This window comes from Triturus cristatus, chromosome 9, assembly GCF_964204655.1.
Source record: "Triturus cristatus chromosome 9, aTriCri1.1, whole genome shotgun sequence".
NCBI classification, from domain to species: Eukaryota; Metazoa; Chordata; class Amphibia; order Caudata; family Salamandridae; genus Triturus; species Triturus cristatus.
This window is the reverse complement of record NC_140592.1, coordinates 152,340,793-152,366,758: the sequence shown is the minus strand read 5'-3', so window position 1 is coordinate 152,366,758 and position 25,966 is coordinate 152,340,793. Positions and strand designations below refer to the sequence as shown.

Here is a 25,966-nt window from a genome sequence, read left to right as displayed (position 1 = left end):
ATATTTTATTTACCACAGTCTGCTGGATCCTGAGTTTCCGTACAACAGAACTGAAGCTGTCACTAATAGGACATGTTGAGGTATTGGTGGTGTGTGCTTCCTTAAAGGAGCAGTATTAGTCTTAACAGCTTCAAAGGGCTGTAGCCAATCTAGCTACATTGCCCCCCCCGTTATCTAATTTTTCTCTGAAAGGGTTAATGATAAGAGTTTTTCTAGAAAAGTAAAAATATTCAATTATATAAAAGTTGGCCAAAATAGCCAAAATAGCCTGCATGTAGGCTTCCTAATTTTTCTTTTCAGTTTAAAAAAAACGTGTTTCTTCTCTTGAAATGTAAATATGTACATACATAACTGTATTGTACATAAAATGCTTTTTTGATTCAGCACGTGGGCAGGCCTATGCAGTGCTTCTGATTATCAATGGCGATCTTCTGAATGAAATCGATATTTCAGGAATTCCCTAAACGAGAATAAGGGGCTGTCAGATACCCTGAGACAGAAAAGAAGCTTGACATATCAGAGAAAAAGTGGAGACGACCATGTCTGCTGTGGCTAAAATGTCACCCCTGACAGCGAGGGGAGATTTATTTGACATATGGCTGCATTGCAGACCACTGAAGAGAGAGTATCTAAGATCAAAATTCAGTTTGTCTGAGCTGAATGTGGGTGTATTGGTAGCATCCATAGTATCACAGCATCGAGGCAGAATTTGAATGTGTTTGCATTGATGGTATTTGGGCTACTCAGCCTGACAAGTAGTTGGGAGCAATCTGCACCTGTATAAACTGGCAACCCAAAAGACGTAGGGCTACATTTACTAAGTTTTCACGCAGCGCAGCAAGTGAAGTTGCTGCGCTGTGTCGCGTAGAAGAGAGGGAGCATATTTTGAAAGATATGGCATAGTGCTGCTAACTCTTGGAGCTGATGCACTTTTGGCTGCCAAGCCACAATGCTGGCACCCTTACGTCATGGTGCAAGGGTGCCTGGGTTGTTGTCATGATAATTTTCGTGCAGTAAGGCATACCTTCCTGCACAAACACTTTCCTTAGATGGTATTTCCACTTTGTATGTGTGCTGCACAATGCAGCACACATACAAAGAGGGAATAACGAGGAGAAATAAAGATTTTTTTTTTTGTTACACCAGACTCAGGTAGGCATCATAAGTGACAAACCCAATGCAAAAAATATTAGTAAATCTGGGCCTTAATTAGAATAGATAAGCACACAGCAAAGGCATTAAAGATTCTCGGGCTGGGAGAAGAGTCCTGAGGGCCTCCATAGCCATGATATCTGAGGGCAGATTGATAAGGGAGATAGAGACTCCTTGGCGTAGCACACTTAGCACATTCATCCTTCCCTTTCATTTCTGGGTCACAAGGCTAACATCTTTCACAAGGCTAGAGTCCAGGTTGTCTCACCATTACCAGCAACTACTGGGCAGCCATTTCCTAGGTGACTCTTTGCCCCTGCAGGAGCGTGTAAGGACAAAACCGCCACCAGAGTACATCATCAGGTCTATACTATTGGCTTGGATTACATTCCATGGGGCTTATTTACAAGCCCCTTGCGCTGCTGGTACGTCACTTTTTCCCCATATTAAAAGTGACGCAGTGGCGGCACACGGGGCTTGTAAATAAGTTCCCATGTATTTATTGTTGCTTGCACTAACTGTGTTTAGCTATAGTTTGTGAATACTTTTGTAGTTGGAAAGATACTTTTCAGACCCTGGTTGCAAAACAAGAGTAGGTTTCTCTTCAGTTGTTTCCCTTTTGTGCTTTTTTATTTTAAGTCTGGCAATTTTGCTTCTTCATGTGTTGTGTTACGATTGTGATTTTTGTCCTGCCAGGTAGGTGTGGTGTTACGGTTACTATAGGCTTCAATACGAATCAGCAGATAATGGTACGTTCAATATAGAGCTGTGAATTACCTGGACAGCCAATGAATTATTTTAACTCTGCTCAAACTACCTCAAAAATGACAGCCTGCTTATTTTGCAGCTAGGTCTTTTACAGGTATGCAAGATGAATGATTATCATTTCAGGTATCATAAACATGCTTCTGAGGTGCAACTACGTGTTTATACATCCGTCTACTGAATCAATGAAAATATTTTGCTCTGGTTGACAAATTAATCCAAACAGTGACCGTACAAATGTCATAGGGTAGAAAACTTCTCGGTGTATGTTCCTTTTTGAGACTTTAATATGGAGGTTGTTCTTCATGACAACGTTTTTATTTACCTGTTGCTGCATTAAATGCAGTGGTAAAGCAGTGCGTTGATGAAAAGGTGGGGAGAGAGGTATGTCATCTTGGCTGCTCTGTCTACGGAGGCATTCAAAGTTAAAAGATGCCCTTCGAGTTGCTGAAAAAAGAAAGTATGAAAAAAATCAACATATTACACTTAGCAAATTAAAGAAAACAGTTACATGCAGCACTGATACTTTTTACAATACCATACGGATTTACATTCTTCCAAACAAACACTAGTAAAGCCAATATGTTTCCTCCAATATTTTGATAGCTACCAAATTGATATTGCGTAAAGTAACTCATCGTTTCTCTGTGTTATTGCAGGAATGCAAACTATAACATACAATTGCTACATGACTACACATTTGAATGGCTATACCATTATCCAGTGCAGGTACAACAGAAATGTATGGTACGTTTTAAAGAGTATTGACAAAATGGACAATGAGGACATGCGCGAGCTGAAATAGCAAGTTACTCAGAAGTTGATTAGAACAAAGAACCCCTTCATGTTTTGTTTCTGATAATGATATATGGAAGTGAGTCTCAAAGGGCAGTAAAATACTACATTGCTTGCCTTCTGAAATGTTCCTTCTAACTGATTCATCCAGCATATTTCTTATTTTAGAAGGTTCCCCAAATATCAGTTGGTTCCAGAGATTGTTCCGCAGGGCTCCTAACAATCCCACTGGCCCCACAGGCTTCACCGGTAAAGACTGAGAAAAGGAGTTTGGGGGTAAGGGGCCAACATTGACATAAAACATAGATATTCTAATGATCAGTGCAAGGAGAATTGTTTAAACTGTTTTAAAATGAGAGTCACAAGCTGTGGGCACAGGCAATACCTACAATGTCGAGGGGCCAATAAGTCAAAACCCTGGGTCTTTCTAGGACTGGGAAAAGGGAAGTCCTGAAATTTGTTTCTGGGTATCATGCAGGCATGGGTTTCAAGGGCTTCGAGATTTCTAGTTAGCTCATTACCTCAAGATGTCATCATATTGTCTTTAATTAGCTTAGCTTTACTCTTCTTCCAAAGGTCAGGGGTCTGCTCATCTTCTTGCAAAGAACAAGTTACTTACCTTCGGTAATGCTTTTTCTTGTGGATACAGTATCTGCCTGTGGATTCCTCACCTTATGAATATCCCCTGCACCAGCATTCCGCTGAATCTTTCCTAGCTCTCCACGCCGACGAGGACGTCACAATGCTACGGCTCCGCTCTCGACTCCGCATGATGTCACCGGAGCCATAAGAGAGATTTTTCGGCGTTATGACGTCAGTTCCATCCATTTTTTTCGGTGACTCCGAGGCAAACAGGTGCACCGACAACAGATTTAAAGTATACACAGTACACAAATACACATAGTGCATAATCAAAAGGAAAGCTAAAGAACATAAGCATTTCCAATAAATGTACCAGATAGAAAGAAGATACAATGTAAAACAACATGTCAAACAAAGCACCCTTTAAGGTATACAAGAGTGCACAATGGGGAGGAGGGTGGGTCAGTGAGGAATCCACAGGCAGATACTGTATCCACCAGAAAAAGCGTTACCGAAGGTGAGTACTTGTTCTTCTGATGGATATATCTGCCTGTGGATTCCTCACCTTATGAATAGATTCCCACAGCAGTCCCGCTCCCAGAGGAGGGTGTCCACCCTTCTATACGAAAAAGTCCTGCAAGACAGAGCGCACAAAGTGGCACTCCCTCCTCACTTCAGAGTCCAAGCAATAATGCTTTGCGAAAGTGTGGAGGGAGGCCCAAGTCGCTGCCTTACAAATGTCCAGTACAGGAACTCCACTGGCTAAAGCAGAGGTGGAAGACTTGGCTCTAGTAGAATGAGCTCTAATACCCTCAGGCGGTTCCTTACCAGCAAGGGCGTAGCAGATCTTGATGCACAAGATGATCCATCTGGATAGAGTGTGCTTGTGCACAGCCTTGCCTTTCATGCATCCAACATAGGCCACAAAGAGCTGATCATCCATACGCAAGTCCTTTGTCCTGTCCAAATAAAAGCTCACCGCTCTTTTAGGGTCCAGGCGGTGAAGTCTCTCCTCCTCCTTGGAAGGGTGAGGGGGAGGATAAAACACAGGGAGAGTTATGGACTGCCCCAGATGAAAGAGAGTAACTACCTTAGGCAGAAAAGCAGCCCTGGTCCTGAGGACCATCCTTTCAGCATGTTTGGTCAAAAACAGGGGTTTTAAACTGAGAGCTTGAAGCTCACTCACCCTCCTTGCTGAGGTAATAGCCACCAGAAAGACTGTTTTAAAAGACAAAAGCCTCAAAGGACAGCTATGCAAGGTTCAAACGGGGAACCCATCAAGAAAGTTAAAACAAGATTTAGATCCCATTGGGGCATAACAAAGGGAGTTGGCAGAAACATATTGGTAAGGCCCTTTATAAATCTCAAAACAACAGGAGACTTAAATAAAGATGGCTGATCAGGCAGATACAGAAACGCAGATAAGGCTGACAAATAACCCTTAACCGTGGCCACAGCACAACCTTGCTGAGCCAAGGAAAGAGCAAACTGAAGAACATCTGACAAGTGAACCTGTGAAGGATAAATGGATCTCTCTCCACACCATTTAACAAACTTAGACCATCTATAGGAATAAATCGACTTAGTGGAGTGTCGCCTGGATGATAAGATAACATCCACAACGTCCGGTGGGAGAGAGAAGGAACTCAGGTTGCCCCGTTCAATCTCCAGGCATGAAGGTGCAGGCTCTGGAGGTGCGGGTGTAGAATCTGCCCCTGCGACTGCGAGAGGAGGTCTGCCCTGAGAGGGAGATGGAGCGGAGGGTGCGATGAGAGGTGAAGTAGATCTTTGTACCACACCCTTCTTGGCCAATCCAGGGCGATCAATATTACTTGGGCCCAGTCTTCCTCAGAACCCGAGGAATCAAGGGTATGGGAGGAAACACGTAAAGGAGTTGTGAGCTCCAATCCAACTGAAACGCGCCCCCCAGCGCTCCCTGCATCGGATACTGGAGACAGCAGAACAACGGACAGTGCGCGTTCTCTTGGGTGGCAAACAGGTCCAACCGAGGAGATCTCCACATCTGGAAGATGTGATGGACCACCTCGGATGAAGCCACCACTCGTGATCGGCTGAATAATGCCGACTGAAACTGTCCGTACGAACACTGAGCACATCGGCTAGATGATTTGCAAACACACAAATCTGATGGTCCTGAGGCCAGGACCAGAGTCGCAGAGCCTCGCGACAGAGATGATACGACCCTACACCTCCCTGTTTGTTGATGTACCACATCGCGGTAGTGTTGTCCGTCAGGACCTGAACCGACTGACTGCAAAGGGAAGGAAGGAAAGCCTTTAGTGCCAAACGTATCGCCCGCAATTCCAGAAGGTTGATGTGAAGCAACCTTTCCTCTAGAGACCAAAGACCTTTGACCTCCAGATTCCCCAGATGAGCACCCCACCCTAGAGTGGAGGCATCCGTGATCACTGTGGCCACCGGTGGAGGAGGTTGAAAGGGCTTGCCTTGAGACAGGTTGCCCTGCACACTCCACCAAGTCAGCTCCGCTGCGGCGTCTCTGGAGATTCTGACTGACTCCCTGAGATCTCCGTTGTGTTGAAACCACTGTCTGCGGATGCACCACTGGAGCGCCCTCATGTGCCAGCGCACATGACTGACCAACAGAATGCAGGAAGCGAACAGACCGAGCAGGCGAAGGACCTTCAGGACCGGAACAACCGCTCCATCATAAAACAAAGGAATCATCTCCTGAATGTCGAGAATTCTTTGTGGAGGAGGAAAAGATCGACACACAGAAGTGTCCAGTTCCGCCCCTATGAACAGGTTGCGCTGAGAGGGCACCAGGTGAGATTTGGGCACATTGATTGAAGAACCCAAGTTGAACAACAGTTGAGATGTTACTCACAGATAATAAAGCACCATCTCTGGTGACTGCGCTTTGAGCAGCCAGTCATCCAGATAGGGGAAAACAGGAATCCCCGACCTCCTGAGATGAGCTGCCAACACTGCCATCACCTTTGTGAAGACTCGAGGTGCAGTAGTAAAACCAAACGGGACGACCGCAAACTGGTAGTGCTGCAACCCTGCCGTAAAACGGAGATACATCCTGTGCGACTTCAGAATGGGGATGTGAAAATATGCATCCTGTAAGTCGATCGACACCATCCATTTGCTGCAGCGCCAGAAGAACCTGAGCAAGGGTAAGCATCTTGAATTTCTCTTGCTTCAGGTAAAAATTCAAGACCCTGAGGTCCAGAATCGGACGTAACCTGCCGTCCTTTTTGGGCATCAGGATGTATCGGGAGTAGCATTCCTGACCCCTTTCCTGCTCCGGAACCACCTCTATATGCACCTTTTTGTAGTAAGGCAAGGACCTCCTTCTGTAGAAGAAGCAAATGGTCCTCTGAACAAAAAGCTTGGCAAGAGGGTAAGGAGGAGGAAATTCCCGAAGGGCGTACCCATTCTCTACAAGGTTTAAAACCTAAAGGTTTAACGTGACTGATTTCCAACCCTGTAGAAAGTGAAACAGCCGACCCCCTACAGGACCCACATGATCCAGGATGGGGGATCTAGGGCTGCTTTCCTGCGGTACCAGGGGGAGCAGGGGAGGTAGAAGAGGACGAGGAAAGATTGCGGGCAGAACCACGTTGGCATCCTTTCACTCTACCTCTATAAGACTTATAGAGTGGATTTTGCAGCATGCTGAAGTTGATGCAAGCTGCGAAAGGAAGATCTTCCATAGCCAGGATATTTTTTGTAACCAAAACCCCTTGTCTGGGTTTGCAATCCCAAGGATTTCGCCGTGCCTCTGCTATCCGTAAACCTTTGCAGTGCCGAATCGGCCTTTTCTCCGAAGAGTTTAGATCCGTCAAAGGGCAAATCAAGAAGAGTAGCCTGGACATCAGGGGAAAATCCAGAGGATCGAAGCCAAGCTTGCCTTCTTGTAGCTATGGAGGAGCCCATAACTCTGGCCACCGAATCAGCCGTATCCAGGCCTGATTGAATAACCTGTCTAGCTGTAGTCTGAGCATCCGACAGAACCTCTATAAAGTTTCCTCACTCCTCATCAGGTAACTTGGGAGCCAACTGTTTTGCCGAGTCCATCAAGGCATGTATATAACGGCCCAACAGACAGGTAGCACTGGTCGATTTTAGTGCCATGCTAGACGAAGAGAAGACCTTTTTAGCCAACTGCTCCATTTTCTTAGAGTCCGTGTCAGCTGCAGCCTGAGGAAAAGCGCCTGAAGATTGTTTAGAGCAAAATGCCTGCACCACCAAACTTTCTGGAGCTGGATGAGAAGAAAGAAAGAGTGGATCCCCTGGTGCAGTCCTATATCTTCTAGCCACAGCCTTACAAACAGCAGGCGAATAGAGTGGTTTACGCCAAACCTCGAGGATAGGCTCCGTTAAGTTTTCATTAAAGGGTAACAGGGTCTCAACTGTAGAAGAAGGCGAATGCAAGACCTCTGTTAGCAAATTTGGCCTATACTCAGCAGTAGGCAACTGTAAGTCCAAAAGCTCCGCAGCTTTTCTTATAACCATATAGTAAGGAGCTACCTCTTGAGGAGGAGAAGCCCTTGTTGAAGAGATCTCCCACTGAGGGGAGGTGTCCAATCCACTTGCCTCCTGAATTCCCTCAAATTCATCTATAGACTCTTCCAATTCACCCTCTTCAACTTCCTCTCTGCGATACTGCTCCTCTTCCAACAGCCTCTGTGCCTCTCTCCTTGAACGAATCTGCGAAAGCGGCGTCGGTGGAGAACGCATGGGGCGCCGACTGCTCCGGAGCCGGCGTCGAAGGAGGTTCCGAAGAAGGCATGGGATCCGTATGAGGCAGAGAGGAAGGCCCACCAGATGGCGCCGGGGATTCCATCAACGGCGTCGAGACCCTCGGAGCCGGAAACTGCCATGAAGGCGCCGTCGGCATGAAAGGCACGAAGGGTGCCTGGGCATAGTGCTGGCGCACGCCCAAGTTGAAAGCCGGCGGGCCCACGGGACCAGAAGGTGCTCCTGATGGGAAAGCCGCCCTTGCAAACACACCGTACATTGCATTAAAAAAATGCGACGGATCCGAACCTGGAGATGGGAACTGTGGATACGGATTTGAGCCAGTATCCAAACGGGGAGTATCCGATGTTGGAATGATCGGATCCACTGACGAATCCACCGGTTAATTTTCAGGCACAGGAGAAGGAGATGGATCATCCTGCACTGGCTTGGCTTCGGAACCCAGTGAATCCCTCGGCGCCGGTGACTGCGCCGGAGCACCTTTAGGCGAAGGAGACCTCTCTGGAGTCACACAAGGTGAAGGTGAAGGCGAAGGAGATACAAAGTCCTTCCGGCGACGTCGAGGAGCAGGCGAAGGCGACCTCGAAGCCTTACCCTTCGTCGAACAGCGTCGAGATCCATTTCTTCTTTTTTTCTTATGTTTTCTCGACTTCGATGTATGCGAAGTCGACGACTTCGACTAATCTCTTTTACGCCCTCTTCCTTCCTTCTTCACCTTGACAAGAAACAACTTGGCCTCCCGTTCTTTAAGTGCCTTCAGATTAATTTTCCTGCAACAGGAACAATCATCCACGTCGTGATCCGACGACAAACACCATAAGCAATCTTCATGGGGATCAGTGATGGACATGTGACCCGACACTCCCTACAGGGTTTAAAGCCGGACTTTCTCGAAGACATCTCAACAGCTACAGTTGAAGATTGAGAAAAAGAACAAAGTAACCCAACAAGTATGGAGAGTGCTAGAAAACCGTTACACGTCGACGGTGCGGAAAAAAGGGAACTGATGTCATCACGCCGACGAGGCTCTCTTATGGCTCCAGTGACGTCCTGCGGAGTCGCGAGCGGAGCCGTAGCATTGTGACGTCCTCATCGAGAGCTAGGAAAAATTCCGCTGTAATGCTGGCACAGGGGATATTCATAAGGTGAGGAATCCATAGGCAGATACTGTATCCATCAGAAGCAGGTTTCTCATAGGTCTAGTTCTACTCCTGGGGACCAGCCATTAGCGAGGTATTGGCCCTAGAAGGTGACTCACACCCGAAGAACTCTCTAAATGAACCTTTTTTTAAAAGCTGTTTTTCACCTAGGTTTAATTTTACCTTACAGAGAGGCCAGGGTAAACTGAATGGTGGTCTCTACAAGTGGAATTAGGTATTGTGGAGGTAAGCCTCAAATAACTCAAGGGGGAGGAGAAAAGCATGCTCAAGCTGGTTGTAAAGTATTCATGTATTGTTGCCTAAAGTTATTGTGTCTTTTTTTGTCACAGCGTACCTCCCCTGGCAGAAGGAATGTGCCTTACCACTAGAACTTGAAAGGTCCTTCTCAAAAGAATCATAATTTCCCCATCATTCTTTCCACGGGATCTCCAGGCACACCGGAACCATCTCGCTCTCTCTCTCTCTCTCTCACCCAAATTCCTATTTCCCCCAGGGTCAGTCGCTGGTGTCAGTGGTTTTTTCTGATACTAAGGATTAACCTCAGGGGAAAGAGGAGGAAGATATTCGCTTCCGCAGAAGTACTGGCCATTCATGTGAGTGGCCCTTGTTGTGACATGTGGTCATTGTTTAATTTACCTGCCCGAATATGCCATGCCAATACAGCGGTAGAACTTGGTGGTACTGTTGTGTACAGGCTGGCGTGTCAAGGTTTTCCACTGGCAGAATCCGCTGACGCTCCACCGGTGGGAACCCTGCTGTTTCTCGCAACCTCTAAATGGCTCCCTTACTTATTTTAATGCTCTTTCTGATGGATACATATTCTTTACACATAACCTCCTCATGAACACTTCAAGCTGGATTCTGAGATTTCTTAGCATTTTCAGTTGATATGTACCAGGTGTTCTGTTGTACCTAACATGGGCTGCAACAAATAGTTACCCGAAGAGACAGAGAAGTCCACAAAAGGTGCAAAATGGTGCCTGTTATACCAGTATCATTTTCCATGCTCCACAGAGGCCAGCATGAAAAACGTTTAAGCCAAGAAAAGGATAAAGTTACCTTTAGGTTAGCTCCATTAATGTCAGTCTGTAGGTTTTTTCACCATTGGCAACCCAACACATGGCTATCCCTGTCTCCTTATGGTGGAGAAGTGAACTGCTCCTACTATAGCTTCAGCTGCGGGTTGTGCAGGTGAGAGCGGTGGGGCTGGGTGGGGGGGATTTCGACAGAGGATGACAAGAGCGCTAAAGTGATGGGGCTCGGTGGGGGGTATTTCAACTGACGACTTTAGAAGGGCAAATTAATTATTTATTTAATTTTACCTCATCGTCTGTCGAAATCCCCCCCACCCGGCCCCACCACCCACCGTTCTTACCTGCACGAGCCGCGGCTGTATAGCTTTTTAAATGCAGAGCGTTGAGTGCTGGGAGACATTGGGAAGTCATATATGGCATGCTCTCTTCCATGAGCGTAAGCACACGCTGGACAGGTTCTTACTTTTGGAAAAGAGGTCAAATAGCGCACAAATTATGACTGATGGTAGGGGGACACGAAAAGGTTGTTCACAATTAAAAATGGTCTACATACCAGAAGTGATGGTCCCCATAAAGGTGACTTTATCCTACTCTTTCCCATTTTGTACCCTTGTACAGATTCCACAGCAACTTCAAACGAGAAAAGGAAAATGAATAAAAGAGCAGTATCAGAAGTCTTATCACTTTGGCAGGGGGCCTCAACAGAATACTGGCAGTGGGTGCGGAGTAGCCCTTAGAGCAGCCTGGCACATAACTTTAACCTAGAACTGCCTGGAGAATCGTCCTATCATTATAACATATTGAGCTGGGGCTCAATGCCAAGTTTGGCACCATGCATGTAGAAATGGTGGCCATAACGACCACTTTACTGATATCATTATCTCCAAATGCCATGGAAAGTTGGTTTGGTTGGTTCTTGGTATCAGCGCCGGGATGCCACTTTGCTGGGGCAGCTGTAGTGCTTTATAAGTCGCAGTAACATAACATAGCATAACATAACATCCCTAGTTCAAGTCATATAAAAATACAATGCGTGCTTCACATCGAGGTTGTGCAGGATCTGAAGTTGAGGAGTAATGGGGACTTCAGAAAAAGTTTACAGACTACTCTTGCTAAAGAGGAACCCTGACAGCACTTTCCAGATAGAGAAAATATGAGCCAGAAGAACCACCCTATCCCTACAAAACATCACAAAGGACCAAGATGTGTACAGAGCCTATAGCTTTCTTATGTCCCCGGCCAATGGAATGCCCAATAAAAATACCAAATTCCTTCAAAGGACATTTAGGTCACTGGATGGAATTGGCTCAAATGGCTTGTGCTTCAGCGAGGCAAAAATCAAATTAAGGTGCCAAAATGGGGGGTAGGGCGGGAGGGCAACATGGGGAGATGCTATACTGGAGAAAATAGATTCTTTAGACCTTTGAGATGTCTTCTGACAGGCTTGTTGAGGGTGGAGAATGACTTCCCTGGCCTGTCCTGGTAGACCCCTAAAGCCACAAGGAGTAGTCACGTACACCCCTTTCTCAGCCAGCCTGTGTATAAAGGTCATGACATTATTGAGTGAGCATGTAAAATGGTTAATATTCTGCTCCAATGCCCAGTGACAGAACAACAGCCATGAACAACAGCCATGTGCTCTCATGTTGTGTTAAAGCTGTGTGATGGTAGGGAGGGATATATGTCTCTCGCATCGTCTGTAACAGACAAGACGTCTTTCTTCAGAGGAGGCAGACGTGGTCTCCCCGGAGTATAAATCTGGCAAAACCCTGGCCTCCCTCTCGTCTTCTGTAAGTCTCTTGGGATCAGAGGGGTGGGGAATAAACATACAGACATATTCTTGTACATTCCACCATACAGCTGTCCCACAGAAACAGAGATAGCTGCCCATCCAGTAACAGCTCACCCTTGGTGTTGAAATGGAATGTAAATTCTTCTATGCAAATTAAACATTTCCTGCAGGATCTCCCACTCATGCGACAACTAAAGACTCCTGAGGGCATATGTACAATTACCAATTACCAATGTTAATGCCACCAGAACGTCACTTTTTAAGATGTTCTTGTGGCGTTAAGTCCACACCTTATTTACAAGGCAGTGTTAAACCCCTTAATGTGGCTTAATGCTGCCTTGTAAATAAGGCCCTCTTTCACGCTACACTTAGCGTGAAAGGGGCGGGCAATGGTGTTGCGGTGGGTGTTCCGCCGCAACACCCATTGATTTTGATGCTGCCCTCTATTTACAATGGTGGCGTAAATATGGGGTAGGGCCAAAATTAAGACCAAAAAACACCTGGTTTTAACATGGCGAAACAAGGAGAAATTATTAATTTCTCCTCGTTTTTGCTGTTTATATGTGTGCTGCATTGTGCAGCACACATAGAAACAGGAAATCGCCTTGAATGATTGTTTATATGGGGGAAGGGGTCCCTTCCTGCACATAAACAATCATTAAAAAATATGACTGTTAGAATTCCAAAGATCCCTATTTGACTTAGGTAGGTACCGCAGGCCAAGCAGGGACCCGTGAGCCCCAACGTTAGGGAAAAGACAGGTCGCCTCCAGAGATAGTTCCCACTCCACCCCCTTGGTAGCTTGGCACGAGCAGCCAGGCTTATCTTCAAGGCTTAATGTGTAAAGTATTTGCAATTACGCTCACAGCAATCCAATGATGACACCACAAATAGACTCCACACGAGTTTCGTAGGAAACAAGTATATGTTTATAAAACGATATACGATGCGACCACACTATACTAAACCAACATATGCATTGGGGTGATGTTCCCCCTGGCCTATTATTATTGAGCTAAACTAAACAATCCTACGTAATCCTAATGTCGTAATATGCAGTTCGATATACAACAGTCAGGTACTTCACAACATAAGAATAATGCATCTCATAATACGGTTATCTGGTTGGTACTGTCACTGTAATGCAATGCGTAAAGCAACAACGTGGTAAACTGTTATGCCCCCGTAATGCAATGCGATTCACTCTGATATTGTTTTGACGTGACCTGTTCTTAGCATACCCTTCCCTGACCTCGAATGTTTTAACTTTGCACTCCAAAGATGTTAGGCGCTCCTTCATTATCACCTGTTCCAGGGTGACCTCAGCTAATTCCCTCTCCACTAATGTGACTAGTTCCACAAGGTGCCTGTGATCATCCTTCAGGAGCCCTAGATCCGCTACCACAGTATCATCTTTGATTCCAGCACTTCTCTAGAGGCTGTTATGGCCTGCGAGCTATCACTCAGAGTGGGCCCTTAGGAGGTTCCTAGCTGCAAAGCAGGGGTTCCCTCATCGTGCGGACCATCAGCAGTGTTCCCTGAGGCCAGTCGACCAGAATCTGTTTCGTATCTCCTGGTAGTCTGCCCCATTGTCCCAGGCAACCAGTGTTACGTGCCATACCTATACTGTGTACCCGTTGATCTGCTGCAAAAGGTCAAGTGTGCCGCTGTGTCGTGGGGGGGGGAGACAGTATCAAGATTGAACAGGCCCCCCCTGGTTCCCAGTAGTAGGCAGTCTGTGTCGCCACATGGCTCACTGTGGAATTGCACCTTGTCCTCACCTCCCTTCGATCGTTGCCTTCAGCCAGCCGCTCGCTCTAAGCCAGTGTGCTCTGTCCCCCCAGAGTGAGCTCCAGAGCACGATAGTGCAAGCTCCCGTGATTCCCCAACAGTCACAAGCACTCAATGGCAGCAGTAATGTCACTGGGCCCCACCCCTTACCTGTCCACTAGCAAGAGAGCAGTCTGCAGCGTCCTGCTGCGTCCCTCCAAAAGCACCAGGAGTCTTGAGGCCAGGCATCAGGCAGGAGGGGCACCTAACGCCACTGCTCCACTCAGAATGTCCCCGCTCCCCTCAGAACAGGTCCCTTACAGCGGCCTCTAAAGTTCCAGCCCTGCCTCATAATCAGAGGGGCTCAGCACAGCGAGTCTCCGATGAAGGGCAGTGAGGGGGCAGTCTCATCTGATGCACTTGCTGCGTCCTCAGGATCCTCCGGCCTCTGCTGCCCACAACAATGGCACCTCAGTTCCCAAGTTCAACTGCCCACCCACGGGCACTATCAGCAAGGTATCAGGAGGGTGGGCAGGTCGCTATCAGCTGCAGAAGCTAAGGCCCGCTGCTTGCTCCATCGTGCCTCACTTCCACTCCACTCACTCGGTCAGGCCTCGCTCCTTGAGTCTCTGCAAGGTCTCAGATCCACTCTCTCGGCACATCTTGCGGCCTCTGTTGCAGCCCAATAGTAGAGCACCCACCTCTAAGGGACTTCGCTCTAGTCCCCACCGTCGGTTGATTTCCTGAGCCACGTGGCTGTCTGCTGGTTCTTCTCAGTGGTGGCAGCCACTGCGCTTGCAAGAACGGGCACACCCTTAGCTCAGGGCCGTTGGTGAGGAGAGGAGCTCCCCTCATTGTATGGGCACGCCCTCGGCAAAAATGGAGAGTCAGTGTACCACTTGATGGGGCTAGCCAGCCAGGAGTTCCAATTCTTTCTACCTATGCCATTGGCACCTAGCCAAAGCCCCCAGAGATAATGAATGATTATATAGAAATCCTGTGTTTCACAGTGTTCACAGGAACAGGAGGGCCACCTAAGTAGGGAGGCCAGCAGTCACTTGACCAGACAGTGAGAGGCATCACCATCAAGAACTTGTGTTTACTCTGTGTTCAGTTTTGATGAGTACTTGCTCATCCAAGAAGAAACAGCAGACATCCTGTCTAAAAAGTAATCTTGAAAGGACTGCAGAATACTGTCCGGGTGCAAGATAGTTCATGTATCAAAGGTGGGAGGCTGACAGCTCACTAGCGGTCAGTCATGGATGAAGCTATCAACTGGAGAGCATATCGCCTTATTTCCGTTTCATAACAGTGAGAGATGAGTGTGGTATGATTAATAAAATGCAAGAGAGCGATCAGAACAACAACTTCTCCCTGAACCATGATCGTTCCAAGCCGATCTGGAATAGACAGCACATGACCTTGGTGCCTTGCAAAGACATCAACCCAGTTCAGACCAACAGTCATAATCAGCAAAGGCAGATAACAGCAAACCGTTTCAACAGATACATATCATTTTATGCCCAACCCATGATTGCTAGCAACTGTCAGCAAGAAAACAAAACACTAGGACACACATTGATTAAGCGCCTACAGTTATTTATTGATTGGAAGGTATTCCAAATCAGTAATAAACATAGTATTTTCTCATTCAAGTTACTGTGTGGTGATTGATATAATAGGATTGTAGAAAAGTATACTTACATGTAGGAGTTGGAGGTAGCAAGCGTCTCTTAGGGGACTTTTTTGTGTCATAAAATATCTGTGAGTCATCTTCTTCAAATAAGCCATATGGGTGATGATCGCCTTTTTGTCTTTCATAATCCACATCATTGCCGTGGTATCTGTCTTGGTAATCATATATTTGCCTGAGTAAACAAAAATAGTTTATACATTTTAAGATTCAAATTAGGGCTCTTAATTCTGTCTCACACATATAGAAAGCTAATGGAACTTTGGCTTTCTGGGCATCCCAGCCAAGTACCACGCATAAGGGGTCATACTAAAGCATTTTAGTGCTGGTGTCATCACCGCAATAATATGCATTGTTACTTAATGGGCTCTGCAGCTTCTCCTTTGCTTTCAATAAACCAAATTGAGCTGTGGCCAGGCCCGGCCTCTCTGAGAAACGTGAATCCAGTGTCACTAAAAACAACATAACGAGAGAGGTTCCAAGCCCAGCCTCACATGGATCTGACACCATCCGTTGTTTCCTGGCCTGCACAGTTGATTTACCCAGATTGCAGCTCGTGGTTGTTTTTTCCGGGTCTGTTACACCTGCCCAGAAAAGATGGCGCCTCAAGACCCTCACAGTACTGTATGTAGCAGTCATGCTGGTGGACAGTGAGCGAGGTGGCAATGTTTTGCTCACCGGAGCAGCATTAAGGCTTACAGTGCTGAGCTGTGCACTTCAAGCTTCAAGATGAGAAGCTTTCTTTGTGAAAACTGATGGGAGCCCTGATCTACTCTGCACAGCAGTCAGTCACCAGGGGAGGAGGGACACTGATTTGGCCCTGTACTGGTGCACTCTGCACGAGTAGTTGCTGTGAGATCACCAGGTTCGCAGTTCCAAGCTCAAGGACAGAGCACAGAGCTTTCAAACAGACCCCCAGGTACACAGAAGTCTCTTGTAACCTAGTACCTCAACATGGGACCAATAAAACCATGCAGGAAACTCCTGCAGCACTAGTAAGTTCACCTGCTGCTTCTCCGGCCACTCAAACCATCAGTCAGAGGTTAGCAGCAGTTAGAAGGAGTCCGAGGTGTGATGGGTGCAGCAAGGTGAGAGGGTGTGGGCATATGAGCAGAGTGCATGTGTGAGGTCAGCAGAGTGAGCGAGAAGGGGAAGATTAATGAGGTAGGATCACGTTTAGGGGCCAGGGGCGCAGTTAATTCTAGAGGTAAATTGACAAAGTATATGGGTATGAGAGCAGGAACAGAATGAGATGGTAAAGTGGAGGGTGGCATGGCAAATGGAAAAACAGAGTGAAGGATACTGCAGAGTCAGTATGAGTGAAGTCGGCATGGCGGGAGGCTAAGGGCAGAGAGAGGAAGTAGCAGCTAAGTGAAACATGGCAACATGGTAAGGGTACTATAGATTGTGAGGATTGTGAGGGGGTTAGAGCAGACTAGGGGCAGGATGATAGTAGCACTGGTTCACAAATAAGGAGCAGACTGAGCGATATGTGCAAGGTAAGTGCTAAGACAGACTGGTAAGAAAAGAATGAAGGGTCGACATAATAAAATGGAAGTGACAGCAAGGAGATAGCAGCAGAGTAACAGCAAGGAGATAGCAGCAGACTGAAAGGAAGCAGTAACATTACAGTGTGAAGTAGAATGGCAGGCTATTAGCAAAGTGACGGTGTAGTGGAAGAACGAGAGGGTAGGAGTAGAGTGAGGAGGTGGTAGGGCGCAATGAGACGGTAGTCTGACAAGGTATGAGGAGAGTAAGATAGGAGAGTGAGATAAATAAGGCATAATACAGTTGACAAGCCTGCTGCCGGAAGTGTGTGAATAAATAGGGTTAGAAAAAGAAGGAGAGTTGTAGCGTAACAAGTCATGAACAGTGAGTTGTGACGAGGCTGAATGCAGGTTATAAAATTGGGGGTGGACTGGGTGCAAACTGAGAGGATATGATCATGTCAATGAGCGGGGTTAGGGGTGGGGTGACGGTGTAGGAATAATGGGGAGAGTAATAGTAGACATGTACTGCCTGAGACCTGTACATTATCCTGAAAGGATATTTACTTACCTAAGACGCTGTCCACGGTTGGAATTGGCTCTAGAATTACTCTGGCATGGCTGGGCAAGCTAGATGGGTCATAGTGCCATTGTAAATGCTCATTACAGTCTGGGTAATTAAATGTATGTAATGTGTGGGTCCATGCATACTCATTACAGCATAAGGTCATTTATGCATGTACTCTCTGGGTCCATTAATACCTTTGCAGCCTGATGTCACTGATGCTTATATTGTCTGTGGTTACATGGAACTTGGTAGTTGGATGATCTTGGGTGGGTACAGCGGGCGGGAGGGAGGATAGGAAGCCTACCTATATAAAAATGCAAGGAACTCCACACAGCACCTTCTGTTTACGCTTCTCTGTTTTGAATGCTGGAAGATTCTGGGGCTTGCTACTGTGAAGTCTCGATAGGGCCAGTAAGGGGTTTGATACTGTGAAGTCTCAATTGGGCCAGCAAAGGATTGTTCGGATTGACTTTTAGGGGCACTGAGATGTATGCTGTGCCTTCTACTCAGAGACAAATTAAGGATGTGTCCAAGAACATTTTGTGAAGGAAAGTGATGTGTTACTCAAAATGTCACACATAAGATGTGACCATGTCAGACATAAGCACACCTCAAACAAGGAAGTATGCCACATAAACTAACTGAAAGATTTGCAGCCTTTTTGGTACAGTAAAACATACTAAATGAACTAGTTACTTATCTTCAGTAGTAATTTTTCTGGTAGATACTCTACCTGTAGATTCATTACTTCCTTTTTTTTGCAATCTTTTTTTTTAATTAAGTTTAAATGTTTCCACATTTCGGCAACCGTACACACATACATTGTAAAGAAATCACTGAGTAGTTGACAAACAGTGGAGATTGTGGCAGTAAATATTCTATACCAAAAATACTTGCAAGTGTGACCGAAACCGTAAATTGCAACACATATAGAACGAAAATATTTATTTCAAAGTCCATGACAATGGTTATTAGTGTCCACTTGATCTCCTCTATTAGGGGCCGATTACGATTGCAGAAGGCTCGTTACCGCCAGCCCTGCGGTGGGGGTCCTTCCGCAATCGTACCGGGATTTCCCCCCTGCCACATTACGATGGTGGAGGGAATCGCACTTGGACTGTGGCGGGCGGAAAGACCGTCTACCACGGGTCCGCCAAAAGCAATCTTGCAGAATGCCTGGTGGACGGTTCACATAGCCAGAAATGGTGGCGGTGCCTAGCAGGCACTGTCCACCAAATCATGATGCTGGCTACAGCCGGCATTTCTATGCCGGCGATGCCGCCATAGAAAGGCTGGTGGGGATTAGTGAAGGTGCCCATTGCGGGCCCCCCTTGTGTTGGGGGGAGCTGAGGGTACACTTGGGGGGTACCCATGGTACCCCTAGCATTTCACAACACTACATGGCAGGCACTGTGTGGTGCCTGCCACCAGTGCTGTGAACTGCACAACATGGCATATTAACATTGTGGCAGGTGCAGCTCTCAGCAGCAACCGCGGCAATTTTAATAATCATGATCCAACCGCCATGGTGGCGGTCGCATCATGATCGGGTGTGTGGGACCGCCGCATGTATGGCGGACGGTCCCGGTTTACACCAAGAAGTCCGCCATCCTAATGAGCCCCTTAGGGTCGCATACGGGATTAGGGTGCCTCCCGATATAGATCTTCTATGTCTTGGATTCCCGCTTCACGCCAGCTTCTCAGTTCAGCGGCTGTTGTCACAGCCTGACTTCTGGGTGTTCGTAGATTAATTACTACTTGAATCTCCTTCAGGTGCCAGGCTGGATCTAGATAAGTTGAAACATGTAGGTGGCACTAAACTCCACATCAATGCCAGGTATCACCGTATACATACCATCATAGTCAAATAAGCACCACACCTGCCCCCTGACATCACAAGCACAGACGACACCAACATGACTGACAATTCCAGTGTACTAAGACTAAGCTGGAACCTAATTGAAGGAACTCTGCCCATTCTTCAGGACCAGTAGGTGGGGGGATCGGTGCGGAATCTGCACATAGAAAGTGTATCCACCAGAAAGATTGTTACAGAATGTAAGTAATTTGTACTTCTGACGGATATACTACCTGTGTATTCCTTTTTTTGTACATCAATAACCAAGCAGTATCTCCCTGAAGGTGCTTCTAAGGAGACGGTCAAATCAAAAAGTCCTACAGAGAAGATCTGGTGAAATAGCTACCCATGCGGACTTCAGAGTCAAGGCAAATATACCAAGTAAAGGTATAGACCAAAATCCGTAACGCAGCCTGACAGACGTCCAGAATCAGAACACCCTTGGACAGGCAAGAAGTCTTCACTCTGGTAGAATAGGCCCAGTGCCATCAGGAGCCTTCCTTTTGGCAAAAGAATAACAGATCTTAATGCACAACATAACCCATCTAGAAAGCATCCTCTTCTGAATGACTCTACCTTTATTAGCACCTGCATAGACAATGAAGAGAATATCATCAATCGAGTTATTTGCTTTGCAATTTCCTGCTTCTGAGCCATAGGCATATCATTTATTTATTCATTACAATTGCAAAGTTTGTTCATGCAAAATTTTAATGATGTTCAGTCTGTTGGGATATTCAGTTTTGTTCCATGTGTGCCAGCCTTTTCCTGTCGTGCTTTTTGGTTTTGTCATTTGTCATATCATATTGTGTTGTTTGCTATGCAACATGTTTTTAAGTTGTCGGACTATTGTCATGTATTTGTTTGTGTGTATTATATGTATATCCATGTTTTTATATTGTCATTTTCAGCCCTGATAAAGTTGAATGTAAATTGAACGAAACTCGTTGGCTGAAGTTAGTGCATTGATACCATTTGAATAAAGGAGAAACAAATATAAAGGAACGTTTGTCCGTATATTATATCTTTTGGAAAACAAAGCTTAGTGGTGCACCATTCCAAAACAATCCAGAGAGGACCTTCAGGTTTCTGAGAGAGCATCCAAGCAAATGGTTTGCTTGAAGATTGCACACTGGCATGTGCTGCTGCTATCAGTTGCTTTCTCAAACAAAGCACAGAACATAGATATAAACTAACCTTGCTTGCTGCAGCCTGTGAAACACTGAAAAGCTGGGAGAGAAATGTATATGTGTGAAAAGGCCAGCTACAAAAGTTGGTTATATGCACTGTTGTGCTAATATGAATGCTAGAGGGAGGTTATGAAGGGAGGGATTCTGATACAGATTTACCCCTTCAATGGTTCGACTTAGTCATCACCATCTAATATGTGACCATTTTATCTTGAATTTACATGCATCCCACTTTTTCTTTTCATCGTTATTTTCAATTCTGCAATAATGCTAATTCATATAATCTGCAAAATAACCAGACTTTAATATTTAATAAAGCCTTTAAAAATACTCAATGCAGATTTCTTGCGTTTGACCCTCTTATGGTGAAATGGGTCCTAGATCTCAGTAATAAATATAAACCTGCAATATCTCACACAAATGATTGGTATCCAATACCCATTATCTCCAGGTAAGTTGTAAGAGATGCATGAATCACAGCCTATTTGACTTTTCTGCTTGTGTTGGCAAGTTTGTTCACCCCTGTGCTTGCCAGGGGCCTCTGAATGTGTAAGTGGGCCATATTTACAGAGGGGCTAGTAAAAACGTATCCCACGTCCTGTCTACTTAAAAGCCGAGAGTCCTGCAAGGATCCAAGTAATGGAGCCTATCCACTTCTTTCTTAGTGGAATGAGGAGGTGCGTAGAAAGTTGGCAGGGTTAACAAGCACCCTATGTGAAACTTGATAACATCCTTCGAAAGGAAAAGCCTTTGTCCTGAGAACCTGCTCATCCAAGAAGAAAGAAGGGAGGACAAACAGATAAAAAGCCTGCATGCAGCTCGCCAATATGCCAAGCAGAGGTGATAGCAATCAAAACACTGTCTTAATATTTAAAGGCTACAACAGGAAGCTATGCATGGGCTCAAATGGAGATCCCATTATAGTAGTGAGCATCAAGTTAAGGTCCCACTGACGCATTCTGAAAAGAGAAAGAGAGAACATGTAGGACAACCCTTTAAGAAACTGCATGAAAAACGAGGACTTGAACAGCGAAAGTTGGTTCAGGTAAGCAAAGAAAGGACGACAGGGCCAAAAGATAACGTCTAACTGAGCCGATTGCCAGACCTTCCCAGGTCAATAAAAGCGTAAAGAGTAGAACATCCAAAAGACACACTTTAAGGGGATCAACTTCCTCCATAGTGTACGAAGACAGAAACCAGGAACAATGCACAGAGTAAACAAATTTGGTAGAGGAGCGACATGTTGATAAGATTATGTCCACCATCTCTAAAACTAAACAAAGAACTCAGTGTTTTCCTGCTCAATCTGCAGACATGAGAGTGGTGACCCTAGAAATTGAAATTTTAAACCTTATTCCTTCAACAACGAAAGGAGGTCTGCTTTGTGCTGAAGCAACAGAGGAGGACACAGTGACAAGTGAGGCAGATCTGTGTCCCATACCCTCTATAGACAGTAGGGTGTGATCAACATCATCTGAGTACAGTCCTGACATGGTTTTCTCAGAACCCAAAAAAAGAGAGGAATAGGAGAAAACACATAATGGAGGGGCAGCCCCATTCCATATGAGACATGTCTGCAACGGAAATTGGAAGGCACAAAGCAGAGAGTTTGCAAATGGAAAAGAGGTCAGCTGGAGGGATGCACCAAATGCAAATATGTACTGAACTCCCTCGAGATGGAGGCACCACTTATGGTTGGCAAGGTAGCACAGATGTGGTTGTTGGCCCTTATGTTCAGGGAACCTGCAAGACAGTTGATGACTAACCAGATCTTGTAAGCCTGAGACCAAGACCACAGCTTTAGTACTTCTTGATGCTCAGAATGTGAAACCATGTCTCCTGTTGTGTTGTCCGTGAGCACCGAAACTGACCAACCTAGAAGAGAGAGTAAGAACATCTTCAGCACCAAGACGTTCCGCCAAAGCTCAAGCAGGTAATATAACGCCTTTGCTCCACTGGAGACCAAAGTACTCAGAGCTCCAAAGCCCCCAGATGTACACTCCACCCTGGCTGGAGGCATCTGTTACCAATGTACTCATGCCAGTGGAGGACAGAAGGGTCTCCCAAAGTGATTCCCAATCAATGACCATGACTGAAGGTCTTTTGCTGCCTCTGGAGAAATTTGAACGGTGTCCATCAGCGTAGGAGGACATGCATCTGCCAAAGAGTATAGGTGACCAACAGGAAATAGGAAGCTGGAAGACCAAACAGGCAGCAAGTTGCCAGTTCTGGAAGGAGATCCCCCTCCTCACAAATCAGAATCATATTCAGAATTTCCAGAATCCTCTGGGGAAGCTGCAGATCTCTGGGAGATGCCATGTCGAACAGCGCCTGATAAAGAGGAGGCATTGGGAGTTTTCCAGGTGTGACTTGGGAATTGATGGAAAACCCCAAGATGGACATCCATGATGCAGATGAACCCAAATAGTCCAACACCAGCTGTGGTGCGTCTGCTTTCAGAAGCTAGTCGTTAAGGTATGGAAATATGCATTCTAGCCAATTGGAAACTAGTAGCGAATGGAGTATACCATAAAATATAGGTATCTCATGTGAGACTTCAGGTTGTTTATGTGAAAAAGGCATCCTGCAAGTCGATGAAAACCATCGTCTCCTATCTACAGAGCCAACAAAACTTGCACAAGGCACAGCATCTTGAATTTCGTCACGCGAAAGAATGAGTACAAGACCCAAACGTTAAGAAAGGGATGAAGTCACCTATACATCTCGGTGACAAGAAAGTAACAGAAATAAGATACCTTCCCAATCTTGTGCTCCAGAAACAGTTCCACGGCTCCTCTCCTCAACAGAATCAAGATTGCCTGCTGCAGAATGTGAGCATGAGCCACCAAAGTACTAGACAGGATAGAAGAAATTGTTCGGGAAAACTCCTGAAAAGTAAGTGTGTAGCCCTGCTCTACCATCATCATAGTAATCCGTCACAATGGCCTACCAATTTGACAGATGGTAATTCAGCCTTCCTTCCGCAGGCCCCATGTCCTCCCTTGGGAATGAACCCTTGGGAATGAAGTGGTTTTGTGGGTGGGGTGGGAGAGGAGGAAGAAGAGGAAGAAAGCTGCTGCTGAGTACGATTAACTCTTGAGCTATTGCACCCTCTGTACTGGTGCAGGATTTGGATGGTCTGCTGTACTAGGTGGAATGGCTAATGCTGCAGAAAGGATGTTCCCCTGTAGGATACCAGACAATGTGCAGTTGTCCATGTGAGACTGACAGGCAGCAGAGGATGTGCCCCAGGAACAAAATTGTAGCCTGTCCCTGCTTGAATATCTCAGGGGCAGAATCAGCCTTCTTACCAAATGAGCAAGAGTCATCGAATGGCAGATTCAATCGGTTGGCCCAGACATCCACTGAAAATAGCATAGAGGTCCCCATTGAGTGTGCCACGGAGTCCACCATGTTTAATCCCGACTGGAGGATTTGCTTAGTGGCATTCTACCCATCAGGTACAAGCTCTCTAAAGTGGTCTCGCAAATGGTTGAGAAGATTTGATATGACCTTCTGTGCCATCTCCACTGGGCATTTAACAGGGTGCAACCAGTCCGGTCACATTTGTGGAATGAAGGGCAAGACTGTCGGTGGAGAACATTTTCTTTCCATGGTCTCAAACTTTTTAGCATTCCAATCCTGGGATCTGCTTCGAGCAGGAAGATGACACTACCACCACTCTTTTCAGTTAAGGATTAACATTCAAAATTGTTACGTCACCCGATAAAGTGTCTATACTGAGACTTCTCTACCAGCCTCTGTGTTTGGCACATAGTATGCATTAAGATGACCTTGTGATTTGGAAATTTCACTATGACATTTGATTGATTTGAAGATAGTGCCAGAGGCTCCAAGATGGTGCTGGGCCTGGCGGGAACAGCACCAGCTAGGCCTTTGGAAGAGGAATGGAGTTGTCAGTACTGGAACAGCACTAGGGAGAGGCTGTGTGAGGTTGACTGGTGCTGAGGGCATTCCCATCTGGGGATGCCCAGTAGGGAAACCTGCCGGCCCGATGAGGCATACGAGAGGGAGCCTGATGAAACAACACAGGCATCACCTGCGTGGGTTTAGATCCAAGAGCAGGAAACACTTACAAAATTGAAGGTGGCACAATGCCTGGGGTTAGAGCCAAAGTCGGTGTTGAGGTGACATCAACCAGCTTATGTTCCAAAGATGAGGTTCTTCTTGGAAACTTGATGATAGCCCAGAGACCTTTCGCAAGGGTGGGAACAGGAATGCTGTCTCGACAACGACATAAGGCCATTATTGTGATTTTTCTTGGCTTTGTCCCTTTAGTTCTTGGATGTCTTACTTGTTTATGGTAAATGGGTAGGCACGGAGCAGAAATGGATCTACAATGGCCCCAGTCCTGGTGGTCATCACAGGGCTGGAAAATAAACAGTTTTGCTTCTCGCTCCTTCATATACAGTTTTTGTGCAAGGCCACATGTATCTTGCAACCTGAGGCTGTGCTTGGGCCCAGGCACCACAAACATATCTTGTGGGGTCGGAGATAGAAATCTGCTTTTGGAGGACTGGCACTGCTAAATCCAGATTTCCTGGTGAGAGATATTCAATGAGAACATCCGGAGCTGTGTACAACAGCGTGGGGAAAAAAGTATTGACGTCTGCATGCCAGGGTGGGGCTTGTACTGCTCCTGTGATGTGTTGTGCAGTGAGGTACACAACACTGATGCAGAGTCAATACACCTACTGGTACGGGAGAGTTCTTTTGACTGTTTCAGATTAAGTCTGGGGATCTGGAGGAGATTCAAGAGGTGAGGAATCTGCTGGTAGAGGTACACATAAGAACAAAGGGGCCTATTAGGTGCTGGGACCGGCCGCCAGTGGTGCGGCGGTCCCGCACCGACAATTAGGATGCCACCGCCACGGTGGCATCCCCAATCCACAACATTGTGGCGCGCGGTGCTTACAGCACCGCCCGCCACAATGCTGTGGATGCACCTTCTGCATTTGCATGCACAATGTGGCAAGCACCACGTGCTGCCTGCTACGTTGTGCCTGCAAATGCAAGGGGGTACCACAGGTACCCCCCATGTGCACCCCCCAGCCCCCAACACCCTGGGGGCCCGCAACGGGCCCCCAACTGAGAAGACCGCATGCTTCGTTGCCGCCATGGAAAGGCTGCTTCTCGTTGCCATTGTAATATGGATGGCGGTGTCTAGCAGACACCGTCACCATATGCAACCCTTTTCCGCCCGTACGACTTGTTGACCGGGCGGAAAAGCGGCAGACGATCTTCCCGTCTGCCGCGGTACCCCCCGCCATTATAATATGGCGGGGGAAAATGGGAGGCAGGCGGGGGATAATGTCGGGCGGATCGCCACCGCCATGCGGGCGGTGGCGAT

General features: G+C 46.5%; 1 protein-coding gene across 2 annotated transcripts in view; it reads right to left on the bottom strand.

Annotated features, from left to right (window-relative positions):
* The window catches only part of CACNA1D (calcium voltage-gated channel subunit alpha1 D), a 1,031,608-nt gene that overhangs the window by 111,545 nt on the left and 894,097 nt on the right, over nt 1-25,966 (bottom strand). For both annotated transcript variants that reach the window (XM_085624624.1, XM_085624625.1), the window contains 2 exons: nt 15,504-15,667; nt 2,243-2,364 (listed from right to left, as the gene is read on the bottom strand). In XM_085624624.1, the coding sequence (XP_085480750.1) occupies nt 2,243-2,364; nt 15,504-15,667 (286 nt within the window). The remainder of the gene's footprint in view (nt 1-2,242; nt 2,365-15,503; nt 15,668-25,966) is intronic.